The sequence below is a fragment of the Leuciscus leuciscus genome (assembly GCF_965113295.1).
Source record: "Leuciscus leuciscus genome assembly, chromosome: 18".
In the NCBI taxonomy this organism is placed as follows: domain Eukaryota; kingdom Metazoa; phylum Chordata; class Actinopteri; order Cypriniformes; family Leuciscidae; genus Leuciscus; species Leuciscus leuciscus.
The window spans coordinates 12,556,788-12,583,107 of record NC_138742.1 but is presented as its reverse complement, the minus strand read 5'-3'; the positions used below and the strand labels follow the sequence as shown (position 1 = coordinate 12,583,107).

The 26,320-nt window shown below is 37.6% G+C and overlaps 1 protein-coding gene across 1 annotated transcript in view; it reads right to left on the bottom strand.

Moving 5' to 3' along the window:
- The window catches only part of camta1a (calmodulin binding transcription activator 1a), a 410,486-nt gene that overhangs the window by 328,450 nt on the left and 55,716 nt on the right, over positions 1 to 26,320 (bottom strand). Inside the window, 3 exon segments of the mRNA XM_082146099.1 lie at positions 8,248 to 8,273; positions 8,276 to 8,303; positions 8,305 to 8,325. Of these exon segments, the coding sequence (XP_082002225.1) occupies positions 8,248 to 8,273; positions 8,276 to 8,303; positions 8,305 to 8,325 (75 nt within the window).

Below are 26,320 nucleotides of genomic sequence, written 5' to 3'. Positions count from 1 at the left end.
TGGACGTCGCTCAAATGCCTCTGGGCACAATTGGATAGGCTAGACCTAAAACCAATCAGAGCGATCGTCATCGTGTAAAGCCCGCCTCAACGTTTCTGATTGGTGCCGCGATTTCCACGGCATGGAAATGGCCTTGAATGAGCTCTTTGCCAGACTACTTGCAGAGCAAATCTAAATTTGCCGGAAGTTGTCTGGGTTTTCCCAGGCTACTAGGAAGCTATATTAAATTGAAAATACAAAGTGAAAATTAAACTTTAGTCTAAACTCAACCAAAAAAAGGCATGGTGAGCATTGAATAGTGTGTATTTTTCTATCACCAGTTTACTCAAAGCCCATGAACCTTATACAACCTAATTATGCTTTTGGAACCATAATCAGCAAAAAAAACTAAAAACACAACAAAGTGCAGAAGAGTCTCTTTCTTACAAACCCCAAACTGTAAGCATTTGGATATTCTTTCTGGTAAGAGAAATGAGGGCCAACATGGAATCATTGTGGTGCCACAAGGGAGGTACAACTAACACCGGCAACACTAATTACTTCATTTAGTTTTCATGCAGATTACAGATGCCTGAGTTGTGCCCTGTTTATGCAGATAATCCATGGCAACTGAATCAAAAAAAGAAGAAAAAAAAAGTCCACAAAAGTTCAGAAAAATTCACGAGTGTGATATTTATACTATAATAATAAAAATAATAACAACCAGAAAGTGCCAGCTGCCCCGGTTAGACCTGGTGGCTGAACAATAGAAAGCCTGAGGTCTTCAGTATTGAAGCTTGTTTCTTCCACAAAGGGACAGAAGGACATCCAGGTGTTTCCCTGCAAGGTTTAAAAGGTCACAACACTTTACCATATATCATCTCTACATTAATCAAGTGAGAATGTGGCACTCAAATATGGCATCAGCGAGCCGAGTGAAGCAGAGTGGCGATTCAGACGTCCTTCCAGTTTACCTCCCTGCGATTAAGTGCTCACATATCTGTTCATGCTGAAAGGCAAACATGACCCATAAAGCCCATTTCTACTCAGCTGCGTTCTGCGTTTTATAGTTTGAGGTATCCCAAACCATCCATCAATCCATAGGGCAATGTGACAACACTGTGCCTTTTAGTAAGCAGCACACAGTCATTTCTCATATGCTACAGGTGCAGTACTACCCCTACCACTAGCCGAATACATATTAAAACACAGCAATAAAGTAAACAGAAATTTGGTTCAATGGGGCTATCGAGGGAGGTAGTTCGTCTAGGTTTTTTTTTTTTTTTTAAATGGGTAAAGGCTCATAAATTGCATTAGAAGCATGGAATGATCAAAAACATGCACTCTGGAATACTTCAAGGACTCATTTGTGCAGCAAGGCAACATTTAATTTGGCATATTAATACCAAAGGAAAGAAAAAACAAAAACAGGTTGTTCCAGGATTTACATTGGGGGTTCATGGCAGAAATGAAGGTAGAAGTCTATCAAACACTATATTAATCACTCATATATGGCTTGTTTTCCAGTGGGCAAATGTATTTAAATGAAACTCAAAGACAGAAACTGTGAAAAAGATGCTTCAATATAAAATGCATGATTCATTCAAAAAGCCATATATATTTGAGCTTATTAAATCAATGCTAGACTGGGGATTGAGAGAGTAAAATAATGAAGCATTTAGAAAGTGATGTGTGCTTCACTGGGCCTTACCTGATCTGTGCCACCAGGGGAGTGCCAATCTATGACATATTAGGAGAGCCGTATTAATCCTAGCCTGTCTCAAAGCTAGCTTCAAATCAGGAGGAGTCCTTTGTGACTCCTCCATTTCTATTTTCCCTTCTTTGCAATGCATATCCTTTTTAATTTCATCTGAGAGGCGTCCGTGGCTGTCATTGATTTGGTGTGAAACTTTCTGGTTGCGCTGTGCTGTGCGGCACAGTTCCTCTCCAGGCACTGTGAGCGGTTTTAATTAGAGCACTCTGGGTAAGCACCATGGGGCTCTCCACCTTCCACATAGCAGCCATGGCAACACTCTCTCCAAATGTGCTTTTAATTGAGTGACATCTAATCAGGCCTTGAAATACAACACCGAAGCTAACAAAGCGGGCCAGAGAGGGAAAAGGTCCTGCAAGCCAGCCAATGCTAGGACTGGCGTTCAGGATGTGAACAGCTAAGTGGTTCAAAGTAATATGCCTGCTGATGTCAAAAGGGCCAAAAGAATAATATTGCTAATGTGATGATTTGAAGCTTCCTGAAATTCATGTGAAGAGTGCATGCTCTCAAACAAAAGACAAAAGATATTTTGATGTGTGGAGATTACAGCAGCTCCCATAAGAAAAAGCTTCATGCAAAATTCATGAAAGAAGTGTCTTTGCTGGAAATTAATACTTAATATGCGCCTGCTTCTACTAATATAAACAGAAACCGGTCTCTTTGTCATTTACAAATGGAAATGCTTTAACAGAAACAATGAATCGACACGTCGTCAGACATTCGGTATCCTGTCGGGTGGCCGTGAAGTACCATGCAGGGAATCATTTGGCTTATCTGGCCCTGAGGCATGACCACAGGGTAACATCTCCCCTCACTCTTACGCTCGCCCTGAATTTGCTCTTCCAGCGCTTATTTGTATTCCAAGCCTCCGCGGACCATCACATAATCTGCGCTCCCATACCCCACTCCCTCTCTCAGTCTTCACTTTCTTCTACACTCGCGTTGCGCCGGCTCTTTCTCTTGTATAAATTCAGGGGATGTTCCCCCCTGAGCGCAAAAACAAAGCGGATGACCTTTGTGCGCGAGTGTCATTTGCACAGCAGAAATAAATGAGATTTTAAAGCCGCTCTGCACGCGCCAACTTGACGCACAGATACGGGGCAGATTGGATCTTATATAGGGCATTATTTTTAATACAGCCTCCAGTTTGGCTGCAGTTCATGTCCAATCCGAAGCCGACAGAGAAAAAGCTAATTGGTGCCATCTTACAAGGAGATGGCCGAGAGGATGTGCTCGTATTCAGAGCTTCAGCAAAAAAAAAAATTTTTTTACTTTGCTTTTAGTTTATATAAAAGGAAAAGTTTAGCCACAAAAAGAAAATTGTCAATTTACATGCCTTCATGTCATTCCAAACCTGTATGTCAAATAGAAGTTTAGCAGAATCTCTGAATATACTGCACAAGTCATATGGACCAGTTTTAAAGTAGCTGTATGTAAGAAATGTATTTCAATTAATCATAAAATGGCCCTGATATGTCACTAGACATTAAGAAATCATGTTCATTTCAAATACTTATATCACTGACAACAGTAGTCCGGCCAGGATATTGCCATTTAAAAAGTGAAGTTGCAGCCCTCAACTGATGTTGATGTTGTCATCTTGTGTTTTGGCCTGAAGCGCTACCCTCCACCTATCTACTAATCACGAAGTCAGTAGTGTTTCGGCATCGGGGTTGCCAGCTCTGCTCTAGTTACCACAGCTACGTAGCAGCCTACGTTCCTGCTGGATCCTGCAGCCTATCTGGCAACCTCGAGTCAGGGGGGGAGGGGATACACCGCTCTACAGTAATTTGAAAGTGATTGCAGTACCAGTTTTGGCCACAATCTTACATACGGCTCCTTTAAATCTTTTGGAGCTGAAAAATCATCTATCCTCATTCACTTACATTAAATCATTAAAAAGAAGCTTTTTTTTCTGTAGAACTGTGAAAGAAAGAAAGCCATACAGGTTTGGAATGATGTGGGTGAATAAACAGCAACATAATTTACATTTTCCGGTGATATATCGCTTCAACAGGCCACAGATTTACAGAGTTTCACAAAGTTCCACATTCACAAATTCTACACATCCCCAGCCGTTTCACATTTGTTAAATATGCTGGATAATTTGATGTATTCAGCCAAAAACATTAATACTCTCCAGCTTACACAAGTAGCTCAACTTTGAGTAGAAATTGTGAAAAAAGTGAGTCAATTCTATAGGTGTTATCATGCACTCATTTTCGTCAAGACGAATGAATCCAATCCCATTTCAGATTCAGAAATTTCTGTTTATATGAACCCTAAACTTTTCAATCTGATACACAGTAAATATTTAGTTAATATTCAGTCTCCTCCACTGACCAGTAAATAAACATATGCATAAATAAATATTAGGGCTGTAACGATATGCGATATGAAACCGAAATCGCAACACTCAGACCCACGAACCTATGTCGCGATGTGAGATGGCAGAATCGCGACACACCCCTTCCAACTCCCAGAGTTATCCTTCCCGTCCAGATCCAATGCTACCACATCTTTAAATTACTATTAGTATTATTTGAAGTTAACATTATAAAATACGTAGACCTACACCACAAAACTAGTTGAGGATAAATTCTTTAAAATTGGGCAATTCCAGCGTTATGGACGTGACATTTGCAGTAAAAACTTGAAATATAAGTTCTCAGAAAATGCATTTAATACCAATTTATTGAAACGTCTGTTTATATATCCATACTCCCTCAATAAAGGAGTCCAGAGATTAGAAAAATATCAGTCTACACATGCGTTTTATATTTAATATGAGGGAAATACACATGCGTGACGTGACGTGACACAAAAATCTTTAACTTTTAGGTGGCAAAATATTTTTTTGTAATTCTGTATATTAGGCTACACTGCGCAAACCAAAAGTAATACTACCCACTGGATGAAGAAGGGTTGGCTCTCCACAGAACATAAAATATTCATTTTATTTTATTTTTCGTGTTCGCATTTATGAGGAAAAAACAATGTTACGGACGTGACAGTTCTCCGTTACGGACGTGACCGCTCTGAAAGTGGCACTAAAAGACTGCTTTAAAACTTTCACAGAGACCTCAAACAGAAAGCACAAAGCCTTTCTTTAACGTGAATTTCGTGTTGTATTAATTGTATCTTAATTTTAATCAATGTCATCAACCAATTGCCTAGATTTAATAAATAAGAGTTAAATATAACAGACAATAGATAATCATAACATGGAGGCGTCAGCGCGTGAACTGGAGCTTGTCTCATAAATGAACCGAAACTCAGCGTATAAGGTAGCCTACTTGCCTCACAGACCTGAGAAATATATATATATAAAGCTTGAAATGTCTACTTTTAAACAGAACAATTCAAAACGAAAGAAAACAGACTGCTCTCTGCTTATGTAATCCGTATGAAATGTGAATTTCTCTCTGGCGCATTCACTACTGCGAAGATCGTGGGTCAGCATCGCCAACTTCATCTTTGCAGCCACTGACACAGAAAACAATTGTTTATTAATAAACAATTAAAATGTCTCCTTGCTATATTTGACATATTCATAATCATTACTTTTGCCGGTTCTTTGTGACCGCTTTTAGGTGCTTTATTGGCAGCGCCACCCTTACATGTTACATGAACGCAACACCACCGCATCACCCCCCAAAAGAATCGAGGTTTGTATCGAATCGTGGGTCAAAAATCATGATACAAACCGAATCGTGGGTTTGGTGTATCGTTACAGCTCTAATAAATATGCACGTTTATATGAAGTAAAACATGTAAACAGAGATCTTATTTTTGAATCCGATTGAGAAGATAATCGTATTCAAGAGTTTACATGCTTAGTTTTTTGCTATTGATCAAAATATTTCAGCTTTACACCACCCTTTTCAATCTGACTGAAATTACATTTGGATCAAGTTTAATAGGATAGTTTGAGGTGTTTAGATGAAGGCTTTTCAATGCCACTGAGCAGATTATTTGGGTGCATGTAAACATAATCTTATGCGGACTATACATTAATGCTAATTGTGGAGGTGCTACCTTTTCTGTGTTCCACCAGAAGACAGTAGATCTAAAATCAATGGGTGACATCATTGCAATCCTGACATATTATGATGGGAATTGCCTGCCTGCTGAGAGTGACCTCGTGCCCCATCTCTACACTTCCTCTCCCAGAACATTGGCTGACAAGCAGAGCAGACAGCACTCAGTATTCAACCAAACAAATGAGGGTCAAAAAGAGAAATCCCATCGACACAGGCCTGTTTCCTTGCACAGCATGTATGCGTGACAGTACAGCGTGCTGTGAAGGTGAAGCTTCATACAGCAGGGGAGAGAGAAGCTCTGATAAGGCAGAGTGAGGATACGCTTGACCCTGGACACACTTCACGTGCTGGGTGCGGGAACAAGCGGCAGCCACTACATGTAAGAAGACCCGGCTGATCAAGGCAGGCAGACAGAGATACAGGAACACGTTCAGGGTCAGCTTGATGGGCACATGTTAGTGCACCCTGGAGGGCATCTGTCGACACACTCGGACCACTGACTGCCGTACAGGATGGGGGAGGAGATGATGTATCCCTCTCGTTTTTGAAAGAGGGCAGAAGAGATAAAAACAGGAATAAATAAAGCATGCATGACAGTGCTTATAGTGTTGCCGTGCACGTCCCTGTCTGTTATCTATTACTGTGCACAGACGAGAGGTGACGTTTTCTTTGCTTAGACAAGCAAGACTATAGCACAGGGTGGCAACCTTCAAACTGGCCTCTCACTCAGGCTGCCAACTCGCCTCATGTCTAAACCAGGCCCTCACACACTCTCAGACTGCGTATACGCAACACAAACATACAATCGAAGCCTCAGTGTTTGTCTGGAGGGAGTTACCATACATCAAATGTTAATTACAGAATTACTTCAAGATAACCAGAACATGCTCGAGTTGTTGATATGAGCCATGTAACGGTGTAATTACTGGCTACTGATTATGCTAAAGCAGCTATAAATGAATTATCCAGCCTTCTATTTATGTCAACTTATAGATTTAGTCACTGCCTGTTGTGGAAGACTGGGGAGTTAGAGAGAGAAACAAGAAACAAATAGGCCAATATGCTGAATTCACACATCTCACAGCAGCACACATTACTCTTCCTCTCTCTATCACATAGACACACACATATTGAGAGCTCAAAGAAACACACATAGGATAGCTAAAGGAGGAAGAGGAAGGATATATCATGAATCATCGTAAGGAATGAATATACATGAGCATGTGTATGTCATCAACTAGAATGAATGTATGAAAGTAGATTTGACGTGCTACACAGCCAAAGATTTTTGCCTATAGTTTTTAAATTGCATTTAAATTGCATAAATACACTAACATTCAAAAGTTTGGGCTCAGTAAGATTAAGAAACTATTAATTCAGCCACGATGCATTAATCAAGTGACAGAGACTTTCACATTGCTACAAATAAATGTTAAATATCGCTGTTCTATCTAATAATACTGGGAAAAAATGTATCATGTTTCCACAAAAAAATATTAAGCAGCACAAATGTTTTCAAAATTTATTAGCAAAATTTATTAGCAAATTAGCATATTGGAATGAACCTAAAGAACCTGGAACAATGAAGACTGGAGTAATGACTGCTGAAAATTCAGCTTTGCCACCACAGGAATAAATTACATGTTATTTGTAAATATATAATAAAATAGAAAACAGTTATTTTAAAGTGTTATATTTCACAGAATTATTTCACAATATAATATTATCTTTCTTTATTACTATTTTATAATATTTCACATTTAATATCTCACAATTACATATCTCACAAAAAACATAAATGCAACCTTGGTGTGCATAAGAAACTTCTTTCCAAAAAATTAAATTCTTACCAACCCCTAACTTTTGAACGGTAGTGTATATTACAATTCTTTTTCACAATTCCAATATTCTATCATACACATATTTTTTAATTGTTTATGTGTTCTTTCATATAATTTTCTATAAGATTTTTATATATAGATTTTACTGAAAATCTGTGCAGTCAGAGCCACTTCTATGAGGCACCTAATGGACAAATGTGAAGCGAACCGCTGAAGAGATTGAAACTGATACAGTAGATTCATTCTCTCTTTCTCCCTGACACGCAAAATCACGTTTCCCACAGTTTCAATCGTGATCCAATTATGATATCGCAATGCACTGCGATGTGTATCGTTTTGTGAGGTAGTTGGCAATACTCAGTGTAGCCTTGAGCTTTCAGCTTATTGGTCAGTGTTAAGTGTACATTCTGAGGTGAAGTTTTAACACTTCCAGTGTAGACAGCATCAAGACATTGTGGTGTCTAAACTGTTACTGGAAGCATTGAAGCTTCGACGGGGACTTGCATGCACAGTATAAGTAACACGTTACATGGGATGAAAAATGGGAGAGAAATGGAAAATTGTGAAAGAAATAGAAAGGTGTATTAAAAAAAATATATGATATGGTTACCAAGAGTATGCAGGAGGTCAGGGGTCAAGGTCAACATAAACAGCAAAACCGGAAAACATGGCAGCGGCATTGATGTGTCTGTGGAAATAAATATAATAATAAATCAGTGAATGAATCAGAAAAGTACTCAATGAAGTGATTGCACATGGCCAAGCAGTCCAAAGCTCCACACTAGAAAACTCATACAGCAGAATAATCCACAAAGAATATTTTATGTTTACCACAGGATCAAGTGCACTACTTTTATCCCTAAAGTGCATTGTGCATCCTGTTTTTATCCCTTAGATTAGTCTGAGATACGTCTTAGGTAGGACGACAAACTCCTTGTCGTTCTTTTTCATACTTACCTATGCTTTTAATAAATGAATAAATGACTCCCAGTTGAGAAAGCAGACAATGTGAGTGAAGTATTCAAAATAAATTAGACAGAATCTTTTTATCATCCTTGACTGAAGGAGCAAGTCATATTTGACTTTTCTATATTTAAAATCACTCTAGAAGATTTATACGAGGGCTGTGCTATAATTTCTAACAAACACACGCTTGTTCTGGCACAAATTAACCACTAAGACATCTCTGAGGTGACATTTCAAACCTGCAATAATTAACAGAACATGCACCCACCACATATTTCAGAGAAGTGCATACTAATATAAAAAGGATGATGCATGTTCCCTACCCTACGTTCATTCTACCTACCGGCCAGCACATACAGAGGCAATCATAGTATTTCCAGAACAATGTGCAGAAGGTAGGACATTGCTAGCGGAGCACCACAGAGCTCATTACACCAGAGCATTGCTATGCAGTTAAAAGGTCTTATGGGTAGTTCCTAGAAGGCCTGGGCAATAAAGCTAAATAAAATGTATATTTTTAATTTTCAGTCTTCAGCGATATTCAATAGAGGTTTGAGACAGTGGTTCTTTATTCATTTTCAATAATAAAAAGCATAATTGTAACCTTGCAGTCATTGTAGCCAATTACATAAATAATGTTTAATACAACAAGAGAAATACAATAAGCTTCTAATGAAAATGATTAAGGCATGTTTCACATACTGTTTTTCACTAAATGCAAATAAGAAAGATCTATATTTAATTCTAATTTTCATTATGCACCTATAACAAAAAAGCCATATTTGCCTGCTTGAGCTTTTTAATAAAACATTTTAATTTATGAACAATGAACATTAAATGATTATGCAAGCAAATTGTACCGATACTAAATTTCTCTGCCAATATCGATAGCTTATTATTCAGATTAAAATTAAAACAGGTTTAGATTTTCTTAAGGAAAATAATCTTTCCCAACTAATGCTAAAAACTATACAGGAAACACTTTAATTTGATACTGTAACAGTCATGTTCTTTTAGTTTTGTTTTCATGGACTCTAAGTTTGTATTCTTTAGTTCCTGTTTTCCCATGTCTGAGTTTCCCGCCACCATTAATTACCATGGACACCCATCTCACCAGCTGTCATTCATCATGTTCGTTAGCTCTGTGTATTTAGTTCCTCGTTGTTCTCTGTTTCCTGTCGGTTCTCGTTAACGCAGTAGCTAAGTTTGGTTATGTATACATTCTGCAATTAAACCCTGTTTATTCTTATTTCTTCTTCAACGTGTTCCTGTTGAAGCCACGCTGAGCCAGATTGTGACATACATTGCTAAAATATTAGAGGTTAAAATTTACAGAGACCAAACTATTATATTCAACTGCTATTTACTTTCATATATAATAATTGCACTAAAATAAAAACTGAAATGTTTGTATACAACTCAGTTGCACATAAGTTTTTTCATAAACACTTGTCTTCATGACAAATTTATTCAAACATACATATATAATTAACAGTAAATAAGCTCCTTGTTAACTAACGAACTGTGACAATTGGATAACTTTCCTGAGGTAAATGCAACGTTAAAGGTCCCATATTGTCAAAACTGAAATTTCCTGGCTTTTTTCATGATAACAGAGGTCTAGGGGCTATGAAACTACCATATAAGTTTCAAAACATTCAATCCACAGACAAATGCACACAGCCTGCATAAAGTAGCCTTTAAACAAGCCGTTGTGACTTCCGTATAAATGTGATGTCAGAACTACCCAGTCACCGCCTTCAGTCTCACCCCGAGCACTGCCCACTGTCAGGAAACTACATCATTGTACAGGCTTCCGAACAAAATGAATATAATTATTAGCGCTGTGTAGTAACAGTGTCGCATGATCACGATCGGCTCGCGCTGCATTGGTCCAAACTGATAAACGGTCCTTCAACCACACAATAACGAGCAGTTTCGTTCCGCTTGCATTACATTTGCCATTTGATGTTGGGCAATGTTCTGGTCGCGCCGGCGTCTCTTACATTATGAGCGCGCTTGCCACGCGCTTGCCACGCGCCTACATTTGAAATAACTAAATTTTGGTCGGCAGGAAAATGGTCCAACGGTTCGTTCGGTTTAAAAATGCGTACCGAAAGCCTCGTACCGAACGGTTCAATACGAATACGTGTATACACCCCTGAAGCCAGCTTGATGTGTTGAATGCTCAGAGCACGTTATAAAACGTATTCTTAAAATACACATTTCTGTTTTAATAAATGATCATAGTAAATCATAGCATATTGCCTAAAACATAAGGTAGGTACAAAAATAATCAGTGATACATTTGCGACCCATTAAAAATTAGGGTCGCAATGGCATTTCAAAAGGTCGCATATGCGACCATTTTGGTCGCAGTGTAGTTCCCTGAAGTCTCTATGATATTCTGGTCTCTATATCTTCTCAACAAGCTGCACAATTTGAAGTATCATTCATTTTTTGTAGTACAAACATTGTGGGGCAAATTGCAAGAGCCATTTTAAAAGTTACTCAACAACCACAAAAAAAGATCTGTCCTTGTAAATTGTAATGATGATGCTTTTGAAAGACTGTGTGTTTTAAATGATAAGAGAAGCAATTTATATTGACATGAAAAACCCATTTTCCCTCATCACCACCATCTCACTATCATGGGCATTGTGTATTTATAATCCTCTCATGATTGAAATCTTAAACCCAGATCAATCCACGCCATGCAAAACAAACAACAACTGAACATTAAAAATAAAACTTGAACTTAAAAACTAAAACACAGCAGATTTAGAATTATAAAACAAGACAGACAAAGGAATTATATAAGGTGAGCGTGAATTGCAATATCATGTTGGGCATGAAGTAAACGATGAAGTAAAGGTAAAACGTATTAAAGCATTTTAGAAGTACCGGTAAGTCTCTTAAATTGTTTTCTCTAGAGTACATTCTATGAAAAAATAAATAAAAACTCTTCTCAATCTGAGGATTCAGCTTTATCCAGTCTGGGTCAATCGAATCACAGACCTCTCTCCTCTATCACTGGTTGAAAGGGGAACCAAAAAAAAAAAAAAAAAACCTCAGTCTGAAGGCTTTTTACCTTTACCCTGCATTATTTGGGTCAGGTTCACACTACTGCTCTGTCATTGCTTCAACGGTCAAAGACTAGAGACAGCTAAAATGTGATCCGGCCAAAAGAAACTGGAACACAGGAGAGGATGTGAGTGTGCAGCAGAGACAAAGCAATTCCAGCCCCATTAAACATGAGCTAATCATCAAAGACAAATTACACTTCAGTGGGATATGTAAATTCCAAATGAGATGCAAGTCATCAAAAGATATGCACAATTATATTTGGTAACTTCAAGTGGAAGGAGTCTACTTTCAAACCTAGTTTCCAGACAATGACACAAGCCTCCCTTGATTGTATTAATAGGCTTTCTGCACATCAGCCATGACACGTACCTTCGCCTGCAATCTATCTCTTCTTCGATGGATTATTCTCCCCATCAGATGAAATGCAGTTAGTTTAAAATGGAGAAGCACGCAGACACAATTACCCATTCTATAGGGACTCACTAAAGAGCTGATCGATACACATAGTATAGCAGGTTCAATTCCTTTCCTTTGCCCAAAATATTTATTCAGAGGATGTTCCACGGGGATCAAAACTATTAAATTCAAACAAAGTGTGCCCACGAATATTGTCTTTAGTGAGTGAGCGAGAAAGAGAGCAAGAGCATGAAAGAGAGATAAAGCGACAAAGATAGAAAGAAAAAGAGAGAGATGCAATGAAATGCACATTCCTGTGTTCATTCCCAGTCTATCAATAACAAAAGTGACACTAGATGTGCCATGAGGAAAGGGATATTGAACAAAATTGCAAGTGCAGTGATAGAAGAACAAATTAGAGAGAATGAGAGTTTAGTGAAGGTCAGAACTCTAGGGGAAAACAGCAATGTTGGCACAGCACCTCGAGAGACGCGACTGATAGTTCACCTTCGACTCTGAGACACACGCACCCTTACATCACTATTCTTAAAAGCACTGTTCAGTCTATAATATCAGTCAGACGCCTTACAGGGGCCAGTTCTCCACATGATATTTCATACAGTTGGAGTTATTATATACCATTTGAGGTCAAACTGATGGATTTAAGATTCTATATGAAAATGTATAACCTAAAAGCTATTTGATGCCTCTCCCCCAATCCATCACCACCACACACAACCTCAATCCCCTAAAAACATGATGGGGCTTATCAAGGGAGAACAGCATGCAGATACTGTCAGACCTGCTTTCAAGTAATCCTTATTAAAGAACTGAGATTTTCACAGTAAAACGGTCCCATCCCCTCTCCTACCCAATAAGCCTTGCAAGAGTGCCCATGCGCCTTTGTAGGTTCTATCGATCTCTTTGGGCATTTGGCACTTTTAAATCAAAGGCTAGGTGTATAATTTTTCTACACTGCTTTAAAATCACACAATCTGGATGTTCCTGTGGAGATGACTAGATGAGCTTCCATCCAGCCATGTTTGGAAAGGTCACAGAGAGGTATCCGAGGTCTGCATCCTGAAGCTCAGCTTTTGACATGCAAGCCCATTATCAAATGAAGTATTTGGAGCAGGATTTTCATTAATATATGTCAGAAGAAGGCAGGAGAATTCAAATTCTTATTCAACAACTGAAATGGTTGCATGACACTTCTGTGGGTTCTGAAAAAAAGTGACTGAGCGTCAACCTGGAGGCCGGATTATTAATTTATGCATAAAATGTATTTGGTGTTGGTGTCCTTGATAATTTAACATTCTTGAAATAGAGTCTTTTGTCAGCACAAACACCAGCAAAAACTGTATTCTCCTTCCATCTGCATCATTTAAAGAAAGTTCCACATATATACCTAGTATATTGTTAAACTAATTTTGTTCCCTTCAATTTTCAAAGAAAAATATTATTATTATTATTATTATTATTATTATTATTATTAATATATTCCTCTTTTACATGAGGAGAAGAAAAGATAATGCAAATCCTAATAATCTATTGCAGCCAACAACAACAAAAAATATATATATAATAATAATAAAAAAATACAAGTTAGTTCCACTTTCTCCTAGATGTTTTGATAGCCCAATGCAGCCTCAGGAACGAAGGGGACCCCAGTAAGGGCCTGCACAGAGCATAGTTCCTAGCCTATATTGGAGCTGTCACATGTGTGTTTGGAGCTGGGAGGCAGACAGGCAATTTTAGCAATGTAGTGAGAATCAATACCCTATCACAGTCCTTGTGTGGAGTGCACCATCCTTCAGATGCAGCGTAATTTATATTGTTTTTGCCCCCATGCAAACAGCCCAAAGAGGGAATACAAGCATAGCACAAGAAGATGAACAATGTCTGCACAGAGGGTCTCATCACAGAACATGGATAAGAGTTAATGCACAGTGTCTCTTACCAATGCAAGCTTTAAATACCCAGGATACATCACTTTATTTGGAGCTAAATGCACTGCTCAGCAGGGAATGTTTTGCCAGTTGGTTTCATTGATATCGGTGTTGTTCAATAAAAAGCCTAGACTTGGCTTCAGTTGTCCCTTCAAACACCAATACTAGGCTTCAGTTGTCCCTTCATTGTTTTGCCTCTTTCAAAAAAACTGCAATTATTAGAATTAGTCTCTTGTCAGGGCTTGTCTATCAGTAGATATGGATGCATTTCTATTAAAGGTATAAAATGGACTATTGTTCCATCAAAAAGTTTGTGATGCTTCTATTATGTCTCTCCAAGAGAAGGCTGGAATTTCTCTCTGCAATTTGCATTTCCATTGTAGGAGAACATCTGAACAGGAAAGAAAATAAATTAGATGCTGCAACGATTTAAATTGGCTTTATCTGGACATTAGCAGGGACAAAATTAGAGTGTTTTTCTCATGAAAGCCTGCATCCACAGATGTCCAAATCTGACAGATACAACACCTCATTCAAACTATCGATCATGCCCCTTAGAAAAGATTTTTTAAAACACACACACACATTTGTTATTGGTCCCAAACAAATTAAACTGCCCCCCAAAAAAACTTCAGACATCAAACAAGTGAATAAAATTGTATTCTGCTTGGTCATTTATAGCCAGCGTTGCACAGTTCTTATAATTGCTTTGTGGTGTTAATGAACCATGTGATCCTGCATTAGCCAGAGCCAATATCAGACTACAATAGCCTCGCTGAAACCATTAATCCAATAATTTAGTTGATTCCATCTCATCTACCAGGAACAATATTCAGACATCCAAAATTGCATCAGCAAGATCTGAAAGGGAATAAAAAGTTGCCATGGTAGCATGAGAACCAAAATCTCTGCTTGTTGACCCAGAACGGCAGGTGTCTCAGAATTAGATCAGGGCAAGAGATGAGGCTGTTACCAGCCCAATCCCAGCATTAAGGCTGGGATCATAATGGAGGTGATAATGACACAGCAACTCTGCCCCCAGCCACAGGGTCTTCATACCATCCAGCCTCCCTCTGTCTGCTTATCAATCAGAAAATACAGTTCTTTGCACTCACACACATTTTGGAGAACTTTTTCACTGTTGTGGGGGGCAACAGACTCTCTAGGTGACCAGAATACTTTAAAAACCATGCCAAGTAACCAGGCTTAATTTAATGCTAGTCTCTCATCCCTTCACCACAGTGCTCTAAAACAAACCACAGCCTGATCTCCAGGGTGACCCTGTGGCCAGAGAGAAGTCCACCATGCTTGTTCTATAGACTTTATCTGATTCTATTTGGACACAAAACCAGGCAACCTAGACAGTACATATAATTTGGCTTATGATCTCATGAGACTTTTTTCCTGTCTCCTGTCTCCCAATACACTCCTTTTCATTCACTCTTTTCTCATGAGCTATCTAAGTTTACCATGTAGTGAATAGTTGAGTGACTGAAGGTGTCAGCAGTTTTGAACACAGTATATGCATGAATGCGTAAAACGCCTCTCACAACGGCGGCAAGATGTCATAGTCGACATGAGCAGAGGCAAAATTTCCATTTTCCTAACCTCTCTTTCCACAATGACAACTACTATCCGTTGCTGTGTAAGAAAGTGGCTTGGCCTCATTCTGACGCTTACATTACAAATACATTGAATATTGACTATATTGTCTAAACAATTGGATCAGATTTCATCATTTTGCAAAATGACAGTGTCCTAAAGACTGATTTCTGATTTCAAATCTGATTTCAGTGCAGTATGAACAAATCTAATGATATTCTGGTCTCTAGATACGGCTTGAATGATAAAGATTAGTGATGTTTTCCTTGTTCCATAAGATGTCTGTACAGTCATGCGTTGCTACTATCTTTTAGGTGAAACACTGACCAAATCACAACACAAAACCAGTCAGGCATGTGTGAGAAAACATGCACATTTACAATCCCTTCACATCCTGCAAATACACCAATTTGCATCTGTCTTGAAACCACAACCTCAGAGTAAAAAACTGTCAACTTCCCTCTTACCACGCTAATGACTCTGAGACCAAAGTCAACTTGAAAGCCTCAAAATAATAATCATTATTCATCATGTCAAGGAAATAAATTAAATTTGTTGACTATAAGACGTGTTAAGATTTATAAAGGAAGCAAAAGGGAGTGAATAAACAAGAATTTTCTATATCCTACCCTATGCATACCATAAATTAAACAGGCACACCTTAACCTTCCATGTGCCTTTAGGGCACAGCTGACTGGCAAATCCTGCTCTCACTGAATCATATGTAACATTTAGAGAGAGGTATAAACAGCCAAGGACTAACATGAAAAAACAGCACTTCCACTATTCTCTCCCCAGACAATATTCTGAAACCTGCATTTAATACAGAAACTTGCAAGTGCTTGCCTTGTCATGTGTAAAAAGGAAAAAAAAAGAGACCGTATCAGTGTACAGATGCCAAAATATAAGATGTTACAAGATGTATAAACACAAACCAATATTTCCTCTGCTGATACAAATATACATTCCACCATCCGGTGCGCTGTCTAATGTCAACAGACAGAACATCCACAGAACACACAGAGCAATCAGTCCTGAAAAATACACAAGCTGTCCTAGATAAGAGCCAAACAAAATTGTTTTAAAGGAATAGTTCACCCAAAAATGAAAACATTGTCATTTGCTCCCCCTCATGTCATTTCATATCTTTACTTCAGCAATTAAGTAGATGCAAAAGTAAAACTCGCTCTTTTACAAGTAACAGAAGTATCATAAAAGTGGTCTATACTAGGGATGTGCACGAATATTCGAATTTTCGATCTGTAATTATTATTCGAAAAATAAAATACTATTAGAATTTTACCACGCTGCTTTGCTGGCCGTTAATGCAGTGAATCCATGATAAATCCCAAGCACTAACTCGCCGTTATAACTCAATGCACTGGGTGGCGCTGTGGAGCGTGTTGATTGTATTTGATCACATAATGTCGTCGTCTGCCTCGTGAAGTTTGGAATTACTTAGACGAAAATGATATAACAAAATGGAAGTACTTTTAATCAAATTAATTAATGAAACTGAGTTATCATAATATCACCACCACAAAGAGAAATCACATGAAATCCAAACAACAGTCGACTGAGGAAAGACAGCTGTCCATCGCTGCATTAACGACTGCAGGTAAGCGCAGCTGTAGCGCGAGTGATCACATATGATATCTTCTGATAGCAAAATGATTTTGAGACATATACTTCCTTTAAGTTATTTAATGGAACAAGTTTAATTATTATTAAGTTTCGATGAGGGAGACAGGATTAAGAACAGAAAACGCAAAGTGCTTTTAGAAACTTCGCTTAGCAAACTGTTATCTTTGTGTCTCTGCAATGTCTGTCAGCGCAGCGCGTTTTCTCACTCGAGCATGTGGATATTATTGTTTTTCTCAACATGAACGTGAAACAACATAAAACACGATAACCATATGCTGACTTGAGTGCATTATGTACGTTCTGTATGATAACTGCGCAGTCTGCTTTATTAGTGTTTTTTTTCCGTTCGCGCTGAGTTTAAATACTTTATTTTTTTTTATTTTTTTGTTTACACATATTGTTTAATGTTTTCAACTAAAAGAAAACCTTAAGATATAAACTAAGCTTGATGTTTCAATTGCCTAATCATAAGCTTGTTCAGAAATGGTGACAAAAACTTTTTTTTTAAAACATAAACTTAAAAAATAATGTCTTTCTCGTTAAACTTCATTTAAATAAACGAATATTCAAATATTCGATTTTTATGAGCCCAAATATTCGAATACAATATTTCTGAAAAATGCCTATCCCTAGTCTATATGTACACTATATTCAAAATCTTACGAAATCATACAACTTAGCATAAAGAATAGACCAAAATTTAAGTCAGTATTCACAGAATATTTTCTTGACATGTTTGTGAATTCAACTCAAGAACCAGTTCAGTTGAGTATGTTAATGAATCATTCAAACCAGTGTTGTGAACTGTTTCAAACAATTAAAGGTGCTCTAAGCGATGTTGGGTGACGTCACTTCTTGTTGACGTTCAAAGTATTGTCAAACAAAACGGAGGCTAGCTCGACCCTCCCTCCTCCTCATCCCGTCCCCCCACCCCCCTCCCTTCTGTGCTTCCTGAAACAGTCATGAACAAGTCGAAGGCTTTTCCTATGTAAATTCGGGACTTCACGCGTTCTTTCTCCTTTTCCCTATTCTTTGCTATTTGTTCATCGGAACGTCGTCTCTTTGGTCGTGTGTCAGCCATATCAAAATTCAAGAGAATATAATTTAGAGGTCGACCGATTCATCGGTTTTGCCGATTAATCGGCACCGATAGTTGATTGGTGGAACTATCGTTATCGGCAAAAATACATAACGATAGTTTTTCCTGGTTGCGTCCGTTGCTGGAGCGGCTGAGAAGCTCGCGCTGTCATTCATTACACAGTAAGAGAGAGCTGAGAAGGGTCTGCTGGCATCATGCAGTACAAGAGCGGCCTCTAGAGGTGTAATAAAAACTATCGCTGATGCCTCGTGTTGTTTATTTCGACACGTGATTCTGCGTGCTGCACTGAGAGCACACGCTGCGTGGAGACCGCTGACATCAGATGCGTGTTTAAAGCACCGACAGCTAAAAGGTAGCCTATGTATACACTACATTTTTTCATATCATTATAAAGTGATTAATTTGTTGACTAAATGCTGCATTAGTAGAGAAAGAACAGCACAACAGTATGTTTGTTTGCCTTCGAGGCTGAGAGGACGCTAGTACCTCAAGCGGTTAAAACACTGACAAAAATAAACGTCCGACCCGAATGTTTAATGTCACAATTGTTACCTCTATTTGCATTAGTTTATATCGAGCTGGTCACTTTTATGCATTAAATATGCAAAGAAGTTGCATATTTAAAGCTAGAGACGTAAGATAGCAAACTGATATGTTCATACAGCCGACAGAAAGATAAAAACAAATCAGAAAAGCATTCGATTTCGGTTATTTTTTCATCATCACTTAATACATATTTTGTTATTTTGATTAAATAATCATCAAGTGTTTATAAAACAGAAGCAAAAGTGTGAGACTACATGTAATATTTATGTAATTTCAATGCTCTGGCGTTGTAGATATTTAAAGTTGGCCATCTTTAAGCATGACTGTTTGGATTTATATGAAATGATAACACTTACAGTAAAATTCCATATGTAACATTAACTAAGGTTAATAACTGCTGTATAAGTATTGTTCATTATTTGTTAATTAACATGTACTAATTTATATTAAGTACAATATATAAATTTAAATTAAGGTTTTTATTTGTTAACCATAGTTAATGCACTATCAAACTAACATGAATGATCAAGGTGCAATTGTATTGCTCAAATATTTTACCGATCACATTTTGTTACTTTTTTATTCATTAAGTTGGCTTGAAAAAGAACAGTTAAACAGTTACATTTTAATGTTACTGGTTTTATTTGTTAGAGTATTACTTTTTGTTTCAGTTTGAATGAATGTCTTTTATTGACTTCAATATTTATTCATATTTATATATTTATTTCATTTAGCATGTTTTCATGGTTCAATACAGTTTTATTATTTTTATAATAAAGTTCAGCATTGTTTTACTTGGAGTGTTATGTTTGTTTTTTTACCAGAATCAATTTGAAAAACTATCGGTGGATTAATCGGTTATCGGCAAGTATGGCCCAACCTAGCTATCGTTATCGGTAAAATCCACTATCGGTCGACCTCTAATATAATTCTAACGTTAGTCGTTGTCGTTGGCTAGGACATCTCTCCTCTATCTAACTTCCCTCTTCACGCTTCTCTCTCCTCCACTCCCCACACCCCCCTTCATGTGCACGCGCACTAACCCCCTAACCTCCACCCCCAAATCATTCTTGTCAGTTATTGGCTGGAACACTGTCTGTTATGTTTCATGGTCCAGGCTGGGCCAGTTTGTTTTTGTTGCCGTTTGTGGAGCCTGGGCTGTCTACAGAGACTGCGTTTTTTACAGTGTGTTCAGGGGACAGACAGCTAGCGGATAGTGAGGAGATGTTTGTATGTGACAAAAAAATGTTTCGGCCTAAAAAACGCGTGACATCGCTTAGAGCACCTTTAATTGAAATATGACTCAAAATAACTATTTGTTTAGGAATTAAACATTGATATAACTCATGAACGGGTCAAAGAGAACTAATGTGGATGTCAAGATGTCATTTTGTGAAAACGCCAATTTCGGTAAGCTATGGTATGTAGTATAAAAGTTATATAGAACAATTTTATGTTAGTTGTGCCTTTTTCAAGCTTGAAAGCTTCAGTCCACATTCATTGTAATTTAGTTAACCTGTTTTGTGTGATGATGGCACAAGTGGGCAGCTCTTGTTTATGTGCGATATTTGCATGTGCACATGAATATGTGAGCGATTGCTTGTGTGCGTGTTTGTGTACCGTCCAGATGGAGCAGGGCATTGCTGCACAGTATGAGTGCCCGTGGTATGAGCTGTCATTTATGGCATGCACCTGCCCTGCACACATCAGCTGTTCAGCCACTTTCTCTCATTCTGGAGCAACACACTGTGAGCACTTCAGCACTGGAGAACAGCCTCAGAGAGTCAGAGTATCCATCAATGTAAAATTATATACAGCCTTACACTGAACCCTCCAATACTGCTGTACTCCAAATATAGCCTCAATACATCACTTTAGTAGAATTAAAAATGGCACTATTAACAAAATTTAAATTTTAGATTTTTTTTTTTTACCTTTCAAACGAAGTAAAGTTTTTCCAAGGAAAGGGGTCAAAGTAAGGTAAGAACATAGCCTACTTTTCAGTTTTTCAGTCTGTGATGTTATTCTGAATTTGAGGTGGGCAGTAGGATCAAAATGGATCAAAAACAATATATTTTATTTGGATTAATACATTTAAAGGGATACTCCAATTTAACCCCCTGAGGTCGGCTATCACGCCGGCGCGATAGGCTCGCTTTTTTTTCTTATCAGTGCAAGAGAGACTCAAAATACTCTGTTGACTTTGATCTTACAAACAAGTTTCATACATCAATCGATAGTGTGCATTTTTTTTGTGTATACTCACAATAAAAACAAAGTGTTGTGCTTTTTGCCAAATAAAGAAAAATAAACACGATGCGAGTTCTGCCTACTCTCTGTCAGTGTAGTACATTCTGAAACGCGTCCTAAAATGAACTGTAACTTAGCGAATACTCAGTCAAACAGGCATACAGACACAGGCATGAAGCTTGAATTCTCTTCTTTTAAATGAAGTAATTTTTATAAAAAACTAATATTCTCAGTTTATGTAATATGTATGAAAAGAGAGAGATGTCAGTCGTTCTCATCTCATCTCATTAAGTTTTAATGTGACCCCGCCCACGGAGAGCGCGCGCTATTCAAATGCAAATTATCTGAGGCGATCCATACAGACCTGTGAAACGCCCACATCAGCTGGATAACACACACCGCCAGTTCACTTTCAGACTCGTGTACTTTACGACGCTGTGAGGAATAATACTATCTTAATAATAATCCTGGAAAATTTACTTCAGAAGTGCTGGAAGTTTCATTTCGAGGAGCGAGGGATCCAGCTAAGGAATAAGTCAGTTAAATATTTGCTTTGTTCTAATCGCAAGTGTCTGTACACGCAAAAAGACTGTTTAAATATGAATCGCGTTTCTGTGTGTGTGTGAATGAATGAACGCACAGATGCGCGCTGTTGTGTAGCTACACCTGGCAAAAATACTATTTAAATATGAATCGCGTTTTTGTGTGTGAATGAATGAACAGCTTTTACCAAACTCTATTGCTATACAGAGATGTACGCATGATAAAATGTATACTTTAGAAAGATTACACTGGAAATATTGTTAACATTTTAATTGTTGTTGTAATTGTATAACCTTTTTAATAAAATAGCAAAAATATATACACAAGGATAGATGTAAACAAAATCTTAAAAGGTCAATATAAGCCTTCTCTTTAAATTATTTTTATTGTGCTTTATTAGTGACACATTTGGGTAGATAATATATTCCAAAACTTTCTGAAAATACAGTGAGAACAATTAACTGCACTATTACTAGAAATGTTTACCTTGGATATTATACAATTTGCCAGCACAATTTGTAAAAAAAAAAACAACAACAACTGTGTTTCCAACTGTGAACCAATTTTATATATAAATATATATATAAATATATATATATATATATATATATATATTTATTTTGTCCTTGCATTCTTTCTTGTGGCTCAGTGACACAACTGAATGAAAGGCTAATTATGGGTTTTAACCACTCAATATTCATGATGGTGTTGGTTCGTTTACGCCCACCTGCATATTGCCTTTCCAAACAAAAAGTGTCTTACAAAATTTAAATCAATGTATTGTTTTATGTAAATGATTAGGCAGGATGATTTTCACATCATTTTGAAGAAAAAACTCTAGGCAACAAAATGCATTATTCAGAAGTCTTATGGACATATATTTAGACTGTGTTTTGTGGCCTTATTTCAGAAACTTTCATTTTTAGTTTTTTCAATAACCATGCATAAACATTATTCTCTCAAAAATACAAACATGTACATACATGTTGCTCACATATTATGGTAGCCCTGTTTGTGCTAAATAGAGTGTAATTACACCTTTGCCATTAATATGTTTATAAGCAACTGAAAAAAGCACAAATGTCAGGGCATGTCAGAACATCTCAAGGACCCCAAAAACACCTTCGACCCCAGAGGGTTAAAATGAAAATTCTGTCATTATATACTCACCCTCATGTTGTTTCAAACCTGTATGAATTTCTTTCTTCTGCTGAACAGAAAGGAAGATATTTAGAAGAATGTAAGTAACCAGTAGGGTTGGGAATCGTAAGAAATTTTCCGGTTCCGGTTCCGATTCCGGTTCCGCCAAACGATTCCGGTTCCGGTTCTGATTCAATAAAAAATATTAAAACAACTAATAAAAAATAGTAGTAAGGGAAAAATCCACAATCCTTTTTGTGTTTATTTCTTATACTTGTCAAATGAGTTTAACAGACTGGTAATGTCAACAAATGTAACATATTGTTAAGAAATTTTAGCAAAAAAATATTAGTTTTTCTGAAGGAAAATAAAAATTTCTGCATTCTCTAGAATAATTTGGGACCTCTCCTATAGCTTATTGTATAATCTCCAGCAGTGGAGAATACCCTCTCAGAAGGGGTAGAATATGCTTGAACACCCATGTAAGATGTGTGTAGAACAGATTATTTTTAAAATCGTTTTAAATGATTGATTCATAAAGACTTTACTTGTTTCATTACTGGATAAATCAGCGCTCTAGCAGTTAATAAACAGAACTGCATGCGTCTTGCGGAAGAACATTGTTGCCGGAGCTACTTCTCTCTATTTATGTCTATGACGAGTCACGCAGGCACTGGGCTACTCCGCAGCGGCTGCGATCCGCCAGTCTAAAGTATAGTCCGAGTATAAACGCTTATTGCAGGCTTAACGTAGTAATTCAGGATAAGTTCATGATGCACTCGCTCATTGTATATATTTTGTCAATTCTGAACACAAAAAAGTTACGGACTGCGTCTTTATGAATGTTTTGAAGCATCAGATGTAATCGATACACTCGTTATTTGAAGGCAGCGACTTTCAAAAGGTGATTTACTCTAGTTTGGTTGCTACCGTAGACATCAGTGTTTATACTCGAATTATAAACTTTTATCTCAGTACTTCTGTGATCATTTGAATATTTTTAACAGAAATATCGATAGGCCTACTGTGACTGTAAAGCTGTTTCATATGAATGTTCAGGGGTGAGGTTTTTGTAATTTAGGAATAAGATCGCGTGGGTGTTTGAATCGAGATCTTTTAAAGATTAATCGTGCAGCTCTACTGTCTTTAATACTCTCTCTCTCTCTCTCTCTCTCTCTCTCTCTCTCTCTGCGTTGATATCTGACGCAAAACGTATTTGAGTAGCGCATTCCTTACTATTTTAATATGAGGTGAGACGTCACTATTAAAGGATAAGCTCCCAGCACTTCGCCCACACAGCGCACCAGAACCGTTTTCGGAACCGAAACTTAGGAATTTCGCACGGTTCCGGTATTTTTTCAAAAACACTACCGGTTCTGGATAAGAACCAGTTCTCGGTTCCCAACCCTAGTAACCAGACAGTTTCTGGTACCATTGACTTCCATAGTAGGAAAAAATATATACTATGGGAGTCAATGGTACCAGAAACTGTCTGGTTACTGACATTCTTCTAAATATCTTCCTTTCTGTTCAGCAGAAGAAAGAAATTCATACAGGTTTGAAACAACATGAGGGTGAGTATATGATGACAGAATTTTCATTTTAAAGTGGAGTATCCCTTTAATCATTAAACACTGGTTTTATATCAGTCAAAATCACACCCTTCACAGTGGTTAAACTGTAACACATGGCCTATTGTATTACTATGAAATGCGGAGAACTTGACAACATGGCTGTGTTTCAAACTGTAATGTAAAGAACAGCAACCTAACAACATTTTGGGGCATCAAAGGCACTTTTGAACATCTGAACACCTATAATGCCCAGAACTACTGTCTAGGTTGGCAGCTCACTGTATTTTGAAACTGGCACAGTGTCACACAAAGTACTGCCTTGTTAATCAATACACAAGAGCTCCAACAGGTTACACGCTTCAACACCCTTCATAATTATGTACATTATCTCAATCATATCAGATGTACGAGTTACTCATCCTCCTCAGAGCTTAGTAATGTTAAATATTCATTCCCACTTTATTGTCATCAATGTCGCCTCGCTCCTGAACCAAGACAAGATAAATGTGTGTATGTGTGTTAACATTTAAGAGCAAAAGATGTGGTCTGAGGTGACCGGGCTTCAATGTAACTTTTCAATCTAGCCACCCCGTCTGCGTTCACTGTGTTGGGTCTATTGCACTTAAGTGTTCCATCACTAAATGCTATCCAGGAGGCAGTGGAGGAAACAGGGCCATTACAGGTAAAAATGAAAGAAAAATCATTGTGCTGTGATTGATGGGCCCATTCCCCTCAGAGATAAGCCACTGCTTCACTCTCAAGAACTGCAACTGACAAAATTCTTCTCGCCATCATATGGGGTTATTATATGCAATTCTCTCAAAATTATACTTTTATACTCCAAAATATATAAATAAATAAAGCGGCATCAACAAGCTGAGGACAAGGGCATGTAATGTCTGGGGAAGGAGAGAGAGACACAAATTTACTTTTAATTCATTGTTTGTTTTTACCTTGATAATACCAAGCAATGTGACAAGAATAAATAAAAATCTGGCCCAACTGACCTTGAGAAGTCAGAAGTTCTATTCGTTGGAGGAGATGAACTGCCATAATAAAACCGTTACTAATTCATCTCTGATCTCTTATCCAAACAGTGAGAATGCAAAGAGAGAAGGGGAGGGGAAAAAAAAGCAAAAGAGCAATTCTCGACTTCATCTTGGAGAAGGACCTCCAACTGTCAGTGAACCACTGTACATTTAAGTGGAATGAGTACCATCAGGCTGGGCATCATTAGAACAAACTACAGACTATGTGTATCAAATACAGGAGACAAATAAGAGACCAGATTCATTTACCTCACATCAGCCTCCCTTGCTACTAAAAGCAACAGTCATACCATCTAAAAGACATAAAACACACATTTGTAAAATCACCATCCTGAAATCCCTCAATTAATCACATTGTTTTTTTTGTTTTTTAGTTCTTTTTTCCGATTCATATTCACATGCCAGCAAGTCATCGAATCAAGACTAAATGACAAATGTAGTTAATAAACAGAGTTCCCACCACTATTGACCATTCACAATTGTCATTCTTGATTACTGGATGTGGATTTTCAATAATAGCTGCGGCATATTCCCATTTGCATGTCAGGTACTAATTCTTGGGAAATGTATAAATATGAACTGTTACACTTTAATGTCAGTAGCCAAGAAATGTCCTGATATCTGAATGCAGCACATGGTCCCCATCCCTAAACAGTGAAATATTTTATAAAATACCCAGAAAATTTATATTCACTACAAAAATTCATGAATTTTCCATGTTTCCAGAGCTGGAAATCACAACTTTAAAATTCCTTGACATTTCCCCTTTTTCAATGACCATGGAACCCTTACAGAAACATTAATATAGAAATTGATGTACTCTTCAAAGTAATATTTG